Genomic DNA, 18147 nt, shown 5'->3' with positions numbered 1-18147 from the left:
GCCCAGACATGGCTGCTGCATCCTCAGAACAGCACAGAGAAGAGTGTGTAGCAGCAGTGCTAATTTGCATGTCTTTCTTCCATGCTGAAAGTTCTTCACAAATGAGCTATTGTGGATGGTATTGGTATGAATGGTGATACAGGCTTGTGTGTTTCTGTGCAGGGTCTGGTCTTCAAATGATGATCTTGTGATGAGAGATTTATACTCAGCATAAGTAGGAATAATTGGTTTAAAATGCTGTCTGGTTCTTATCTAGATCTGTCTTATCTAGCTACATTTTAAAGCCATTCAAATTGAACCAATTATAGCTCATCACTATAACTGCACACAATTTACTTAATTTCTCCTCTTTCAATTAATTATACAATAAAGTATCCAATTACAGGAATATAATTTAATGTTGATTTTTCTTTACGCTCTCATTCAATGCAATAACATCATATAGCAACATTCATTCAACTAAGACTGTGTGAAGACTAAAAGGATGAAAACATTAAGTGCAATATCAGTTCCTTCAACAAAGGATTGTTCATATTAAGACTTACTGTTGCGACAAGGTGAATATTCTGCATAAGCACTGAAGTTCTGAATTGCTACATAGCAGGTGCCAACAGGGTCCTTCTCAGGGCTATCTTTAAGGGTTCTCCAATGATACAAAGGAGCACAAGCCTATCAAAGTAGAAACAATTTCACACATACCTTTTACACGCTCATGCACCTGGCAAATGCAGTTTTTAATAAACTGTGTACAAAGATTCTCTCTGGTACTGAATCATTCATGCAGCAATGATCACAAGACATTGACAGAAGAAAATGAAGGACCACTGCTTCAGATAATTTCATTATTACCTGAAAAGCACACTGATTTTTACTTATAGCCCCTGGCAGGTAAAATCTGTGAGGGACTACAACGCACATTTAAGCATGGTACAAATATGCTCTAAGCCTGCTCCACAAGTAATATCTATGTACTATTACTGCTTACTGCACAGGACTTGATTCTGTAGCTTAAGATGTAAATCACATATATATGGCTTAAGGCAATCCCAGTTCTGTGCTGGTATGTCTTAAGATAGAAGGTATTGCAGCACAACTACACTACTCCACTTAGCAGAAGGAGATTTGTCAGGGGTTTGTGTCATATTATCTGTGACAATCCTTCCTATAAATCCCTGGTTCAAATCTTTGTAGATATGATACAGCTATAATGCATTCAAAAGCCTGAGCAAACAGTTTTTTGCTACGTAGGTTTTGGCTAGAGAACTAATATTTAATCTGTGTTACAGTAGTGGTGTTACAAACATGACAGTGTAAGGATAAATGATATACAAGTTGTGTAGAGAGAGGCATCTTTTTTGGAGGTAATCCAGATAATTAGAAAAATAAAAATAATAAACTGTCAGGTCTGCAAGTCATGCTTCAGTGGGTCCTGTGCCCTAAAACTTTTCACTTCCTGGGAGGGTGAAGACACTACCTCTCCCTACAACTTTGCCTCTGCAAGACACAAATAAATTCTTCATTCATGTCCTACCTTGTCCTACTTTTCCAACGAGAAATCTGTCTACCTCTGGCAAAGTATTGTTATTATTTACATTACTGTATAAGCCTTTGATTTGCAATCAGTTCCAGCCGGATAAATCACTGTGCTACTCAGAGCTTGTCATAAAAGTCAGAGCTTCTAAAGCAATTACTGAAGGAACAGATACTCTTAACATGCCCCTGCCTAGAAAGCCTTACATATTAAAACAGAAAACAAAACTGGAGGCAGGAAAGAGGAGTAAGTGTCATATGTGGGTGATTTTAGGTCCATTTGATATTTGTAGATTTAAAAAGTTCCTGACAGTTTGATGTCATTTTCTTTTTATCTCCTTTCAGCCTACCAAGATTAACAAAGTTTTTGAGCTTTGCTGTCCAAATTTTTGCCTGAAAAGTATTGACTCTATCTCCGTTTCAGTCGGAGAAGAGTTATCAGAAATAAAACAGTTTTGTTGGTACAGAGACAGCACATCAGTTTGTCTCAGGTGATGAGGTTTTCTGCTCACTTAATTAAGACTTAGCAAATGGTGGTAAAGAAGTACTTTATTTCGATTGGTGAATTGCTGTACTAAAACGAAATATCTTCAGCTATTTCTAGAATTTTTTAGAATTTTTATGTTTACTTAGCTCTGTAACAGAATAGGGTGATGTTTTATTCATTACCTGGTTTATGTCAAAATCCTTCCATACGTTAACCACAAGGCATATGATACAAGGGAAAGCATTTCCTTTTGATACTTCCTCCCTTATGACTACTTTTTGAAGTAATAATTGGGAGTTTTAAGCAAATCCAAAACCAAATTATTGGTTTTGTAATTGTAAAAACTAATAAAACTAATGACCAAACTAATTTTTCTTATCACAATTACTTCACTGCCATTTTCAATGAGTGCATAAATTGGAAATATAAAACCTCTGTGTATAAGAAGCATCACCACCACTTTACTAAGCAATAAAAATACTTGCTCACTGCTAAAGGCCTCTATCAATACAGGAAAAATGTTCGGTGAAACTGGAAAACAGACATTACAGTTCGACAGCCATCTTGTTTGGAGCTTTTTTTGGGTGACTTTTTTCAGCTGTTTTAGCATGACTATGACATAGCTGCTGAAAACAATGTAAATGTGACAAAAGAGATCAGTGCTTTCTCTTACTAACTGAACTTCAGCAGAGCTTCTTGGCTTTCATTACATTTCATTACATTCCAATACATATAATTTCTTTACATTCTGTACTTAACATTCCAAATATACCTTCATAATACAAAACATTTTATAGCATAGAGCTATCAGTAACTTTGTAACTCTAAAGTATGTCCACTATCTGTTTAAAAAATATCATCATTCACTTCCACAACAATATGGCATTCTGCTGTTTTCATATGGCAACAGAATCATCTTCGCTTGATCAGTTCAACCTGATTCTGTAAGTTACTTTCATTTTCTGAATTATATACATCATCTGTTTTATAATTCATGCATAATCAAAGTTATTTCCACAATATACACATAGAGAGCTATTAAAGATACACATTTGAGAAAAATAAATGTTATCTCCAAATGAATAATAAATGCATAAGACTTACCACAACTTTTTCTTTATGAGCTTTGACTGTTGCTCCAAACCACTGATTTGTCTTGAACTCAATAGGTTCCCTGGTGCCATTGACTTTAATTTTCCTGTTGTCTGACAGAGGAAGAAGCAGTATATTGACAGTTTATTTTTAAAAAAGTATTACCCTGTGAGTTACAGACACAAGTGAACAGACTAATGGATATATTACATTGCATCCACTGTCATCATCCAACCTGTTTAATAGGAAATGGACATCCAGTATCATTTAAGCTTTTCACTGGTCAGTGGAAAACAGCTTAAATTCACATGTGAACACTCAAAATAATTACACTTAAATTTTAGAAAAAAATACACAGGACTGCAATAAGAAATGCTGTGTTTACCCCTGACAAAAACTTCCAAAACAAACTAAAAAACAAACCAAAAGGAGACAAAAAACCCCCACTTTACCTGGAATTTATGATGAAGAATGAAAAAGAATCTACAAAAATAGGTGAAAAGCCCTAAAAAGTTTTTTCAGATGTAGTAGAAACTTTCCATGAAAAAAGTACGTTCCATAATCAGTTTTTGTCAAACAAATGACATTTCTCAGCATGCTTATTCAAAATCCAACACTACAGATAGCAAACGACTTCGTTTTTAACAGAATTACATGTGTACACAGTGTCACAAGAGACAGCTTCTTAATGTTGCTTTATATACACTCTTGCAGATGTCAGCATAAGAGAAGCCATCTGGGCAAAGATTCAGGACAATTATAATGCATTTCAGGTTTTAATAAAAAGCAGACATCCCTTCCTTTCACCCTCAGTTTTCTGAAGTAAACTGATTTCCCATATGTTCATGAGCCATGCTCTTCCCTTACCAGTCATTCCTAATGAACTTTATACATAAGCAGGGTATTACTCCTTCCCTCTTGTATCTGCATTCTCTTATGTTTGTTTCTGGTTCTTATCAGGAGGGATTTCAGAAGAATCAATCCTTTTTATTCACTCTAAGTGAAAATAAAGCCATATACTGTCTACCTTGGAATGTTAAAAAAAAAAAAAGTAGAGTCATGTTATAGTCCATGGATTTCCACACATTTAAATAACAGAAAAAATGCAGCCAACACTTTAAAAAGCCAACATTCATTGGGATTTCCACAACAGGAATACAGGAGATACCTGAATGCTTTTCTAGGACATCAGATTGCAAATGACTTCAGTTCATGGTAACCTCATAAATGTAAATATAAACTGAATTAGGAAGAAAAATGCATCATATTTGGAGAAAAAAGGGTATTCTCTCTCTGTATTTTTTTCTAATAAACATGAAGGAAAGTTGAGTAAGAATGAATCTTTTAAAGTTTGAAAGTCTCTGAGGAAACATCTTCCTTCATACAGGTATTTGTTTCTGTGCTGTGCCAATTACAGGAGCTACTATGGAAGTCCATGTTTAGTGAGAAAAGAGAAATAAACCTCAGGAATATTTAGATCTTAAAAATTCAGGAAGTAGAATTTAAAATTACTCTAAAAATATTAATTTTAAAAACACATTTTATTTAAGTTAGGTCTAAACTCATGTGAAGTGTGAGAGACAGCGTATCTGACACACCACATTTTAAGAGCTGCCAACTTCTACCTTGTTGTTGGCATTACTTCTTTTGATTAATTTTTCCAGTGAAGTCAGACCTTTTCAAATTCTAAAGGTTTCTCTTTTCTTTTTTTTAACGCTCCAACAGATCTGAACATGATCAATGTCCACAGATGAGGTCTTGATAGAAACAAAGGCTTTGAAGCTTGAAAATCAGTCATGGCCAGCTTACGGCAGCCAACCCTATCCTGGCTCTGAGGATAGTCATAACCAGTATTCTAATTTAAAAGGAGCTTACATTTTCAATCAAAACAACATACTTGTCTACTGGCAAAGTATACCAACATTTGAAAAGACGTTAAATTTTAAAACTAGGACAGCCATTCACAGGATTTATAAAACCACAGTTGAATTCACTAGTAAATCTACAAGAACTATAGACAGATACACACACACTCCCACTTCGTTTAGTGGCCTATGGTGTAGTAGGAATCTTTTGTCATGTGGTATGGGATTTTCATTATAAAATTATAAGTAAAATATCATAGACAAACAAATTAATAAATAGTTTTTTCCCCAGATAACCCCTTCTGATAGAAATTTTCTAATCACCTTTGTTTGATATCCTTGCTGGAGCTATGGATTCATATTCTCAGTTTCTAAGGTTGTGCCTTAAAATTCAGTTCAGTCTTTTGTATGTAAAAACCAGCCAGTATTTCAGATTTCTGTAAGCCATTTAAAGCTTTTCCCTATAATTTTATCAAAATGAAACTATATACACAACTAACTTGTCTGAATACACATGGGTTGTCCTTACTGTGCCGTACTATAATTGTCCATTTCTGAGCTAGCCATGCACTTGCATCTCAGGACATGATCTAGGCTAGTTCTTCTCCTAAAGCCAATACCTGAGTAGGTCAGAAGAATCATGGCTTAAAAGTACTTTTTTTTTTTTTTTATAACCAACTGTAGATAACCATGGATGACCAGCTTAGATTAGACTAAGATAAAAACTATCCATTTACCCATATAAATCCCACTCCAACTACAAAAATAAAAAAATCTGTCTTTGGTACATTCCTCAAAACAGCGTTACCTAGGCATTTCAAAAAGTAGTATGTCTGTATCCTGACAACACCTTTATATGACAGAGAAATATCTTTCCTTGTGCTACTTATGGGGATCTGAGGCCTATAGGATATGTCTATACTGTACCTTACCCACAGACTAAGCTATATTTCTGTGAACAGCAAAAAGTTGGCTTGAATTCAGATTGTGTTCAAATGTCATCTTCTCTTCTGGAAGAGAAGGCCTGGCCCCATTTAGGAAGGAGTCCAAGCTATCTTGTATCACGATATGTGACACTAATGCAAGGATAGCTGGAATACAAGGCAGCAGCTGGGTTGGGCACACAACGCCTGAGCCTGTCCACAAAGCAGTCCAGGGAGTGCCTGAGTACCAGCTGGACTGCTTCAGAGCCAGCCAGGATCTGTTCCAGATGGTCAACAGTCTGGATGATTCGCAAATTTGGCTTGAAACGCAGCTCTGGAGTCACTCATACTGTACTGCCTAAGACTGTATTGCAGACTAAGGCCAAGACAACCAGGAGTATGCAAAGAGCAGAGAGACTTATAAATAGGAATTTAGGTGCAAGGACATCCTTAAACTGCATCTCAGCAACTCTAAGGACCTTATTTTCTACTGCAGGAGCCATGAATCCTATACATGGTACTTCCCCACAATCTAGCTTCAGAAGCATCTCTGGAGATAGTGAAACATGATTCTTTACCCAGTCCTTTAGTCTTGAGGTACCTAAAGGCTACCAAAGGGAAAAGGGGTCCTTTACATTGCCAAAGCAGTAGCTGGACAAGTAGAAAAATTTGACTTTAGACAGTAAAAAGCAAACCCATGTTAAGAGTAACAGTACAGGGATCATTTGCAGGAATTAAATCCTGAACATGGAGCAAGTGTTAATGCAAATCCATTATTTGCACACATTAGACTAAATCTGGTGCTTTCTCTGGGGATTGGTCTCCTCTCAGTCACTGAGTCAGCACATTATAAACAGTTTAATAAGCATGAATCAAACATTATTCTTACAAGTATTTCCTTTTTTTGTACTAATCAAGATCTGCATAAGAAACAGATGTATTTGTGAACACTGGTAGTGGCTTGTGATTCATTTGGATCTTGAATACAATAAGTAAAAAATGCATCATCTTTTATAATTTAAAAATATTCACATGAGCAAAAACAAATCAAGGTGGTGATGGGTCAAAGGTTGGACTTGAGGATTTCAGAGGTCTTTTCCAACCTAAATGATTCTGTGAAAATATTTTAATCAAACAACACAGGAAAACAATGTTTCTAATCAAAGCAACAAATATGTCTATGCAGTAAACCTGCAACTCTTTCAAGTAAGTTCTCACCATTCAGGAACTTTGAAAAGTATTTTTCTTTATTTGCTCCATGTGTATTTGCCTGTATGTGCTGGATAAACACAAATGGCTGTTGATCAGGCAGCTGCAGCAGGCTCAGTTATACCCTTCCCTCAAATCTGTACCTACATCCAGGATGGCAAATCCCTTTCAAATACCTGTTTTGAAATATGTGTGTACGTACCTATGCACATTCATACATACAAAAACATAGATACCATAAAATGAAATATATATATTTCATATATTTCTACATAATTATATATATACAGAGTAGAGGTGAATAATCACCTCAATCTGTTCATATTTATATAAAATGGGAACACAAACATATAAAACCAACAAACATGTATATAGATTTATACAGGTAAAGGAAAAGGAATATCCCTCCGAAACAGAGTCAACGCCTGGAATGCTATGTACAGTTTTGAGACATCAGTAGAAGACTTGGCTTGGAGGCCGTGGTATCTCCACCCTTGGGTGGTTTCAGACATTGACTTTACAAGGCTCTGAGTAACCTCATTTAACGTTGAAATCAAATCTCCAGCATCATAAGGGTTCTGGTTTATAGAAGGGGAGAGGGAAGGGTTTGATCTGGTATACATGTTCCCATATTCTAGAAGTGAGGGAAAAGAGGGAATCATGTCAACCCTATTTTTTTTCATATCACTACAATAAAAGAGTTCAATGATACCACCCATTACAAAGCAAAGGTAACTCAGTAACCTTCACAGGGTCATTGATATTAGACCCTCACCAGAGGGACAGAATTCAAATGCAAAGCCAAACACTATGTATGGTCTAGGGAACCAAGCCAAGCAATTGTTTTTAATTGATGCTGAGGGGAAAAAAGGACTCCATGGTGTTTAGAGACAGTAAGGATATGCAAAATGCTTGCATGATGACAAGAGTTGCTTCCATTTTTAGATTTATCTGGTTCTGCAAACATCTATTTCATTCCTGTTTTTTACTGTGACTTAGCTGCTATTCATATGAGTTATTTTAATTTGATAGATCATATCTAGGGAGCTTTATTAGAACTTTCATTCCATGAATAAAAAAAAAAGAATCATCAAACCCAATAGGATTTTTTTTCCCGTAAGTAAAATCTGATCAAAACCAAATTAAGACCTCAGGGCTTGAACTAACATAGCTAAGAGTATTTTTTTCCCTTCTTTAGATAAGGCTGAGACTTACAAAAGCACCTCATGAGAGTCTACTATAAATCGGAATGCTACAAGTGAACCATGATGCTACAGATAAGGTCTTACTGGCAGAGTGGACTGAGAAGTGTCAACGTTTAAAAATACAACAAAGTTCTCCCTCAGCAATTTCTCTTGAGATGCAAATTCTTTTTTTATAACGGGATTCTAAGTTTTCCCCAGAATCTTACCATCTAGTCAGCTAATGATTTTTTCATGTAACTAAACCTCTTGAGTCCCACAATACATCTTTTCCTTATACAGTACCTGGGTTCTGTTACAATCAGCTCAACTGCTGGCCAGATTAGCTCATGTTTTTTATCAACTGCACGCTTGGGCAGAACTGATTTACATCCCCCTCCCCTGCTCCTCTTCAGAGGTTGTTCAGATTTTTCTCCAGCCAGTTTAGAAAAATATAACCTATTTTACTAAAACTGGTACAGTTACCAAAGACAACACCTCAGTGAGTTCTGGAAACTCAGAGGAAGTAGAATCTAAAATTCTGCCTTAGGGAGCTAATTTAAAACATAAGAACTTGATGCACTCTGTTACGTATTATAACTAAAAGTGACCATTATAATGAGCTTCTGAAATCTGAACTGGTAGCTTTTTACCAGATTTCAAATGCAATAGTGCATTTTAGGGGCTATTTAAGTTTGCTTCTGGCTGCAAGAGATTTTGAATGGTACAGAAGTTCCCCAGTTAATCAAGTGGGGAGAAAGTTTCCTTCATATTGCTCTCCTGCTACCTCTCCTGGTGGCTGACTGGAAGAGCACACAGCTCAAACAAAGTCTTGGTAATCCTACCTCAATGCTAAAGCAGAAAAAGTAATTGTAAACCTCATTTCATACAGGTGAAACCGAAAAGAACTTAGCTTTGTGTAGGTAAGAGAGGAAAGACAGATCACAAGCCTTTAATATGATGCCAACGCTTGTTTCTCTGTCCTCTCATTGAGTTTCAAAGAGTATCACAGCTGTACACTGCAATACAGCCAGACAGCTTTACAAAATAGGGAAACAAGGGAGAAGAGTCTCTGCCCTTCAATCCGTATCTCCCGAAGTAAGTGGATACTAAAAGCCCTTCCATTATGCTTTACCTCAGCTACCTGCTGCAATGGAGCAGGTTAAAGCACCCATTTGCTCTCAGGGGCAGGTTCTTCCTAGAGTCTTGACCCCGGTGAACAGACTTATGGAGCTTTAAAGAACTGCAAACATGGGACTGCAGAGTCAGTGCTGTATCAATAGCAGGAAACACAGAGTTCCTGCTAAAGCCCCTTCTTGGCTGGAGGCCATATCACTGGCAAACCCATATGGGAATGTCCAGTTACATGACTTGCTTATGGATGGGTTGGCTCAAATCCTACAGCATGTCAAAACTTTATCCTCCTTCCCTCCTCTGCCCCTCTGTTGCATTTCAGGAACTATATTTCAGCAATAGGACTAATTATTGATGCAATTAAATCATCTCATTGCTTTGGAAATCTCTGGATTAGCTACTATGAAGAACAGAGATATGTTCATTGTGACCTGAGAAATTAGTGACAATCTGGGACAACTACTTGCAGAACAATTTCAGTTAGGTGGTATGATTTTTTGGAATGGCTGCAGATACTCCTGCACCTCTATTAACTTCAATTAAACCATCTTCTCAGCAGAGTAGTTTAGCCCATATGCATTTCCACATTAACACAAGTTATGCAGCTGCCCACAGCATTCAGATTAGCTTGGGTTTCCTGACATATGCACAGGGCCACAGAGATGATTTCAGCAGTACTCTTGGTTTTGAATATCATTGCTCGTATTAAGGTGCCCAGACTCATCAGTCTGTGTTTGACAGGTAGAACATGGTACTCAGAAGTAATAACACATTTTCTAAAGTTTTTTTGATATCTTTCATTGTGAATTGAGTGAACACTGTGTGTTCCTGTTGGGTATACGTTATTCAGTGCAATGTCTACTCCCTCATGTGATCTTAGTTTCTGAGGAGAAAAAAGAGCAAGAGGGCTTCACAAACCATAAGGATTTTTCTTTTGTCATTTAAAACTTACATAAGCCAGAAAAGAAAAGTTTAGGACTGAGTGCCACAGTCTTTGTGGTGACAAGTAGGTTAGCTATACCTTGCCAATGACTCTGGGTGCAATCCTTGCAGTGCCATATCCCTGATCTACACTGGGACGTGGCAGCTGTTTCACACCAATGTCAGGATGTCACGTTCACTTAGGCTTAGCATTCGTGTTCTCCCTTCAGGACTCCATGGCATATAGGATATAGAATAAGGTTCTTTAAACTAACACTTTAGTTATTTTAATAATAATAATAGCAACAACGACAATATAAATAAAACTCCTCAACAAAACAGCCTTTACAGGACCAAAGACCATCCTATCTCAGCACATAACATCATAAAATTAACCTAAGCACAACTAAATTTTTCACAAAGGTGTCTGTTACTTACTTGGTTCCCTGATATCACTTCTTGCAAAAATGCCCCCTCTCTCTAAGGCAAGATATACTTTAGAAACCCAACACATCATTTTTTTTCTTCTTTCCCTTCCCTGACTCATGAGCTTGTTCTTGTTCACTGTTGCCTCTTAACAAGCCTTAAATATTGGTGAAGAGAGATTTTGCTCTTTCTTAGTTTGTTATACTTTATACCTCCATAACAAGGCTTATCTACCCTTTCATTACATAAGCACCTCAATACCTGTAAAACACATTATAACTATAAATTAGTACAAAGTAACCCCACATCTGTAACACCATGATATTTGAAAATGTCCAGAATCTTGACTTAAACCATCACATGGTACTAGTCAGTGTTCTCACTATTTTCAATTAGTAGGACAGAGATATTGTGTTAATATAAATAATGTCAAAGTATATGCAAAAAACCAAACCTTTCTTGAAATTAGGTCTACTGGTCTTGTGGAAAAAGTGAAATAATCTGTACAGCTACACATTTCTTACCAATTAGATGCCCACTTGCACACTTATTTTTGGCAGTAGAAGTATGAAGACAACTTGCATTGAATGTAACATACTTGAGCTTCATTTGTGCATCCAGTCTGCAGAAATGGAAGACATGAGCCCTCATGCTCATATGCAATTTAAGCCAGTGGTTGTCAATCTCTTGGACTGAGTCTTTTGAATTTTTATGTTATAGTGGAAATTTCACTGTTTCTGTCACCTGAAGCAATTTCACACCTCTAATGTTGGATACAGTATATATCTGCTTTACTTTTATAAATTCTTTGGAAGTCCTCCATTGAACTCTTGGCTGAAAAATACTGATTTAACAAATTCTTTATCTACTTGTTGGTTCACACTGTCTTTTAAGTGTTACATTATACTCTCCCTTTCTTTCTAGTTCCACTCAGTTTTTATGTCTAAACTTAATTTAGAATGCTTCCAATTATTCAGCAGTTTTGTTTCTTTTATTGTGCTTAGTGAATCTAACTGAAAGAACTGACATTATTTAGAGGCAAGAAAAAAGTACTTAAAAATGGAAGTTTTGTATAAAAATGCATCGGTGAAATCTTCCAGCCTTGTATCAGCCTCTGTCGTTGTTCTGTTTTGTTCCAGAAAACATTCCCAAAGCTTTAAAAGACTTTTAAAGATCTCCTATGAGGCATGAAGCATTAATCTTTAAAATTAAAGCTTTTAGAGCTGAATTTTCAGTCTTCTAACAACTTCTGGGTGTTTCTGTTTTGGAAGAAAGAATTATCTTGTGGTTCAGGAACAGGAGGAAGAAGAAAAAAAATCTCGAGTCAGTTATCAGTATCATCACCAACTTCCTGTATGATCTTTGACAACCCAGACTGACTCTTTTCTGTTTACTAGAATAAATGTTAAAATGGAATATAAATATGAAATGGGAATAGCAACATTTATGACTGATGTTGTAGGGAAAACACACAGTGAGTAGAAGATGCCTGTATGAGAAAGGGTCGTGAACTAAAAACACTCTCCACATTTACTAAGGACTAAGTGACACTCGGGATAAAATGGTTAAAGGCTTCAAAAGGAACTGTGTGTCACAGACTATTTGAAATAGTTTCATCTAGAATAGAGCTCATGTGGACTATATGTCTGCTTGGGGGAAAAGTGGAAAAAAGGAAAATTTGCTCCTGTAAATAGTGGATTTTGGAGAGAAAAAAAATTACATGAAAACACATCCATACACAGCAAAACCTGTCATCTAAGGCCTACTGGAGATGGCCTTTCTGTTGTTAGCAATGAAGAATAGAGGTTGGTACAAGCTATGCAAACCTTCCTGGGGTCCCTGTCTATAAAGGCAGCTGGACACTGCTGAATTGTGTGAAATGACACCTTAACTGCCCTTAGAACTGGAATTAGGGAGCCAATGACAACACTGCTAAACCTGCCTATGCTGCTGCCCCTTCTCTAAGGAGCATGCACTTTTATCTACACAATGGGCTCCTTCTGGCTTAACTTCAGCTGCCTACAAGTCAGGATTGTATCTAGAGGACACAAACAGCCATCTCTGGAAGACTGAATGAACCACACTTTGGAGATTCCAAGCTGAATAGTTGTGTGATACAGTCCAAAGCCTTACTGATGTACTTATCAGTCTGCTTGTGCCTTTATTCAAAACGTAGTATCTGCAAAAGGACATCTCTGTCAAGAGTATAGAGTTGTCCTGAGTTTCCCACAGGAAAGTTAGATGTCCTTGTATGTTTCATCAAGAGGTTTTCATTCATTTTTTAAAAATGCCCCTTTGAAAACACGACAGTTTTCATTTGGTCTGTAAGTTTTCTATTCAAACCTGCAATTCATTTGTATAGATAAAACATTCCATTTTTGTTACACGAACTATCTAATCATAGATGGAAATACATGAATATTTTCTCCATTTCCTGGTGTTATTTAAAATATGTACACTCAGGGCATATTACAATAAAAATAATGCATGCATACTGTCTGTGCACATTTACATTTATATATATTACAATATGCTTTACATAGTTTCATATGCCCAAGTAACCACATACACATACAGGAACTACCACTTACTCTGTTTTAAAGAATTCCCAGTGTGATTGGACAGTCATCCTGATCAGAGTTCCCAGACACTAATATAGTAATAGGATGTGAGTGGCTGGAGCTGGGAGGGGTAAAGAACTGCACTGCTTACTTGCTACATTTAAGTAAGCTCCTCTTATTTAACTTGTGCTCTCAGAAAAAAACAGAGTTATATTGTGTTTCCATTTCAATAAACCACAAATATTAATATTAAATATAACCTAAATAATACCAACTCTCGCTTAATGGTCAAACTATCAAAGTCTGTCTAAATAAAGGAATCGCTTTTAAAGTCTCTGCAAACACTAGGTTTAAATTATTTTCAAGACCTATAAAGAGACAACAGAAAACATAAACAGCCTGAATTGTTTAAAATGTGTGTTCCCTCCAATTAAATAAGAAACATCTGTCTTGGGATTTTGGAAGTGGATATCATCTATCCACACTGTGCCTAAATGGGTTTGCATCTAGCTTCCAATGTTCTGAAACAAAATTCCTGCTTTCTGAAAAGAATTAAATAAGCATGCTGCATGAGGTCCTTCACCCATCTGAAGAGCCGGAAAGCCCCTTGCTGAAAATAACAGCAAAGACTAGAAATCCTGTTATTTCCAAGACTCGGAGAACTGTGAGACATGGGTTTTGGGGCTTTGCCTTCTGAACACTCAAAACTATTTGCAAAAGGAGTAATCTGACACAAATACTTTTCATTAAAGAAAAAGAAAAAAGGAAAAAGAATGGGCAGTTATTAAGATGAACTACGTGCCGATCCTGGAGGTCATACTCCTATTATTTCCCTGGGGACCATTAAGCCCTTCTCTGCAAGCGCACATGCGTTCGGACCCCCAGGAGGGGGATTTCTCCGGCCAAGTGCAGATCCTCGGATCAAAGTGACCCAAGCGAAGGGACCGCGGCACAGCGAGCGCTGCGCTGGGACCAGCCGATCACTTACTGGTGTTGTCGAAGGGGATCTGCCGGCAGCGGGCGGCGGGCCAGGCGCAGTAGTACACCGCTCCTCCTTCCACGATGTCGGGCTGCGTGGTGTTGGCTTTGGGGGCTCCCACCAGGACACTGACCCTGCCAAACAAACCGGCAGGTCACCGGGGCGATGAGGACCGGCGGGCGGCGGGCGCTGTCACCCCGTGGCCGGGACGCCACTGTTCGCCCACCGCCTTCCCAAAGGCTCCTTCCCAAAGCGCTCCCCGAGCCCGTGAGCCCCCCACCCCCGGCGGCGGCACTCACGTGCTGGGGTCGGGGATGTAGAAGTCCACCGAGTACCCGAAGTAGCTGCCCGGCGGTCCGCTGTACACCGTCCGCTTCTCCTCGTCCAGGTTGAAGGCCACCAGTGCCGGCGCCCACAGCAGCGCTGACAAGAGGAGCAGCGGGCGCTGCCGGCGGCGGGGCCGCCCGCGGCTGAGGCGCAGCATCCTCGCCGGCTCCCGCTGGCAGAGCGGAGCGGAGCGGAGCTGGGGAGTGCGGAGCGGAGCTGAGCGGGGCAGAGCGGAGCTGAGCGGGGCAGAGCGGACCGGCGCGGTCCGGTTGCCGCGGTGCGCGGGCGGGGGCGGCGCGGGAGGCTCGGCCCCGCTCGGCCACGCTCACCCTCCGCGGGGGACGCGCGCTCGGGCGCCCCCTGGCGGCCCGCGCCAGGCGCCCACCCGGCAGACCCGGGGCAGCGGCTTCGCCCTCAGGCGACCGAGTGAGGGCTGGTGGTTTCCAGTCGAGTTTCTCTGGACCTCTAGCATTTTCAAGAGTTTCAACTCTTGAGTTTAAACAAGTATCAGAGCCCGATACTTGAAAATCCCTTTTGGGAAACTGGAGTGCGTTGAAAAAAACCGTAGACGCTCATCAGACTTTATGCCCGGCATGGCTGTTATGAAACAAAAAACAACCAACCACAAGCAATGAAAAAACCCCTTCTAACCACTGGAAAGGTGTCAACCCGGTCACACAGTTCTGAACGCACTAGAAAACGCATTCCTCTCAAGTTTCTTCGTGGGTGCCCGCCTGGCTACGTAAAGCTTTCAAAATGTGAAGGGGGCACCTCACGCCGGAGGAAAGCCTTGCACTGCCGTGAGCCTTTAGCACGGCTCCGAGCAGGAGCAGGTGTCATGACTCTTCTGCCGCAGAAATAACCAATACTAGTACATTGCACGTGGTATACAAAGGCACTTTTAGAAAGCTCCTCTTGTGATTTCTTCATAAAAGTAATTAAAACCGATGAGGCTGTATAACTCCTGTCCTGAGTTGTTCGGCCCCCTGCAAGCCCCACAATATTGAGTTTTAACTGTTTAAGAATATATAAAAAATCCCTGACTGCCTGAAATGCTCCCTTCCCCTACAAAGCTAAATGGGGTGTCACATCCACATCTTGAGGCGACAGCATGATTTGTATTTTTCCTGGCCAACTCAAAGCTAGGAAGAAAAGGAGAAACATTTTATTTTCCAAGTAATCAACTTGGAAAAAAGAATTGTTTTTCATCATTTAAAACACAGATGTGTCCAAAACAATACCAGCGAAAGATCAGAAGGACAGAGAACCCATTTATAAACATGTTACAGTAGACCATACCTATGAAAGCAGCTGTGAGTAGTTTTGTTGTGAGGTTCTGGTTTCTTCTGTGTTTGTTTTATTTTAAGTGCTTTATGGTAAGATTGTTCAGATAAGACTAACATTCCTTTTCACAAAAATAGAACTGTGTGTTTATTTCCAGCATTAACTGTGTGACCCTTAGCTGTCCCCACAGGCTTGTAATATTCTTTAATTCTACTTGCCTTACAGTTATATGAAATTTACTTTTGCCATTGCAGTGAAACCACCATTGATGCTATTTCACTCTTATATGGAACAAGTATCTCTTCGAGATCTAAGCACCAGTAATAAATTCAGAAGGACCTCAATCACTTGTAGGACTAAAACCTACTCTTAAAAATCATGCAACTTTAAGGCAATTGAAGACATTTAAAAGTTGTGTTGCCTTATGCTAATAATAATGCCTTGTTATTTTTCAGCACAACAACAGTTAAGGGCTGAGTGTCACAAAGGAAGTTTCTGGGGCTTGGAGCACTGCTCAGATTGCACTCCAGACCTGTGGCACTCAGGTACTGTAGCCATCTTGTAAGATATATCCAAAACAGAGTTAAAATTCAGTAATGAGCACAATAGGAAATAGGTGAGTATTCCCACTAAGCCAAAGGGGCATAGCTAGAAAAATATGCCATCTAACCTGGTTGGTTTGAGCTAAAAGAGGAAAAAAGTGCTTCAAGTGGCTAAAAGTACTAAAATCCGTATGGAGGGCAGAGCAGAATGAAAAGAAGGAAATCGCTTTCAAGATCCTGTTACCTCTAAAATATTAACATAGAGCAGTCTCCCTCCCCTTACCCCTTTTTTCCTTTTTTTTCTCCCCTCTCCCTTCATAGAAAGAAGAGATATATGAGTGTAGGATATTCTAAATCAAAGAGAGAAATAAAAAGAATAGTATTTTTTGTTTTTTTAAGGATTTGCAGCATTTCTCTAAATAACCTGGACCTGTTCTGATCACTGGAACTTTATTCCACAACTTGGTTTCCTCAGACTTTAGAAATGTTTGGAGTGGACACTGATCTGCACTACTTCAAGGGTAAGCAACTGCTCCAGTTATTGGTAGACTAAGCTTGGACTTCAGCATACCTGTGGCCTAAAAGATACATTAATTGCTTTGAATATCAAACTAAAAAGTCTTAACAGGCTCTAGCACCAGACCTGAAGCCAGAACAGAAAGCATTTTTATGACCATTTAGCTAAGAGTCCAAAAGTCATTATCTATCTTACAGAATAACTGGAAAGCGAGATGTGGGACCAAACAATTTAGGCAAAGAAATGTAAGATTCATGGTGTGGATTTCTACAGCTTAGATTATGTGCAGTTGGTGAAGTTAATATGTCATTATGATCTTTCCAATCTTAAAAACAGATCAGTCAAATCTTCTATGAAAATTTTTGCTCAAGCAAAACTTAAACATAAATATTTCATAGAAGACTCTATTATCAGAGCTTTAATGTTTTTTATGCCATTATTTAGGAATGTTCCTGCTAGCAGAGGAAGAGCAAGTATTTCAAAGAATCATAGGGGCTTTTAAGTTGAATCTTATCAAAATCATTGACAATTTTCTAAATCTTTTCAAAACATGGCAATACAGAAGCTGAAGTATCCAAATTCCATAAAAAAACTTACCTTTTCTTTGTTTCCTAGTTTTGTCTCTATAGGCTGGTGCCATTACAAAAAGACAGTATTTTGTACTTATTATCCTGTCTTAAAGCAAGAGGATAAAACAAGGATGTGACCATGGTCTACAAACAGAAGGAGCTCGTGGGATCCGAATTCAGGATGACATGCCAACAGAAGACGTTCAGCTTTCTGTTTGGAACCTTACCTTTGTGAACATTGCCCCAGTTTAAAATCTTTGCAGAGTAATTAATATGTGAAAAGCATTAAAGCTAATTTTAGAGAGAGCAGACTACATCTTCTATCAATCAAAGCATATAGATTACAGAAAATTTTTTTTCAAGAGATCTCTTCTTTGCCCTAAACTCATACTCACAGGAGAGAATAAAAAAGCATACAGATGGACCAGATAAGCAGAAATTATATCTGAAGGATAAAAACTATCCAGAAACCAAAATGCCCAGCCAGTATTTAAGTGATTCCCTGCTTTAAAGGGCTCTTTGTGTGGACTATAACACGGGTATTTGGATTTGGCTGCTTACCTTGAACAGTTCAGACTTTAACAAAGCAAATACGTATTT

The 18147-nt window shown here is 38.6% G+C and overlaps 1 protein-coding gene across 1 annotated transcript in view; it reads right to left on the bottom strand.

The window, feature by feature from the left end:
- The window catches only part of ITGA8 (integrin subunit alpha 8), a 110101-nt gene extending 95309 nt beyond the window's left edge, over positions 1-14792 (bottom strand). The window contains 4 exon segments of the mRNA XM_027658795.1: positions 546-669; positions 3122-3222; positions 14318-14442; positions 14608-14792. Coding sequence (XP_027514596.1) covers positions 546-669; positions 3122-3222; positions 14318-14442; positions 14608-14792 — 535 coding nt within the window.
- Between the last annotated feature and the right edge of the window lie 3355 nt (positions 14793-18147).

Source organism: Corapipo altera, unplaced genomic scaffold (genome assembly GCF_003945725.1).
Source record: "Corapipo altera isolate COAL_440 unplaced genomic scaffold, ASM394572v1 63, whole genome shotgun sequence".
In the NCBI taxonomy this organism is placed as follows: Eukaryota; Metazoa; Chordata; class Aves; order Passeriformes; family Pipridae; genus Corapipo; species Corapipo altera.
The sequence above is the reverse complement of the archived record's forward strand: the minus strand, read 5'-3'. Positions and strand labels throughout refer to the sequence as shown.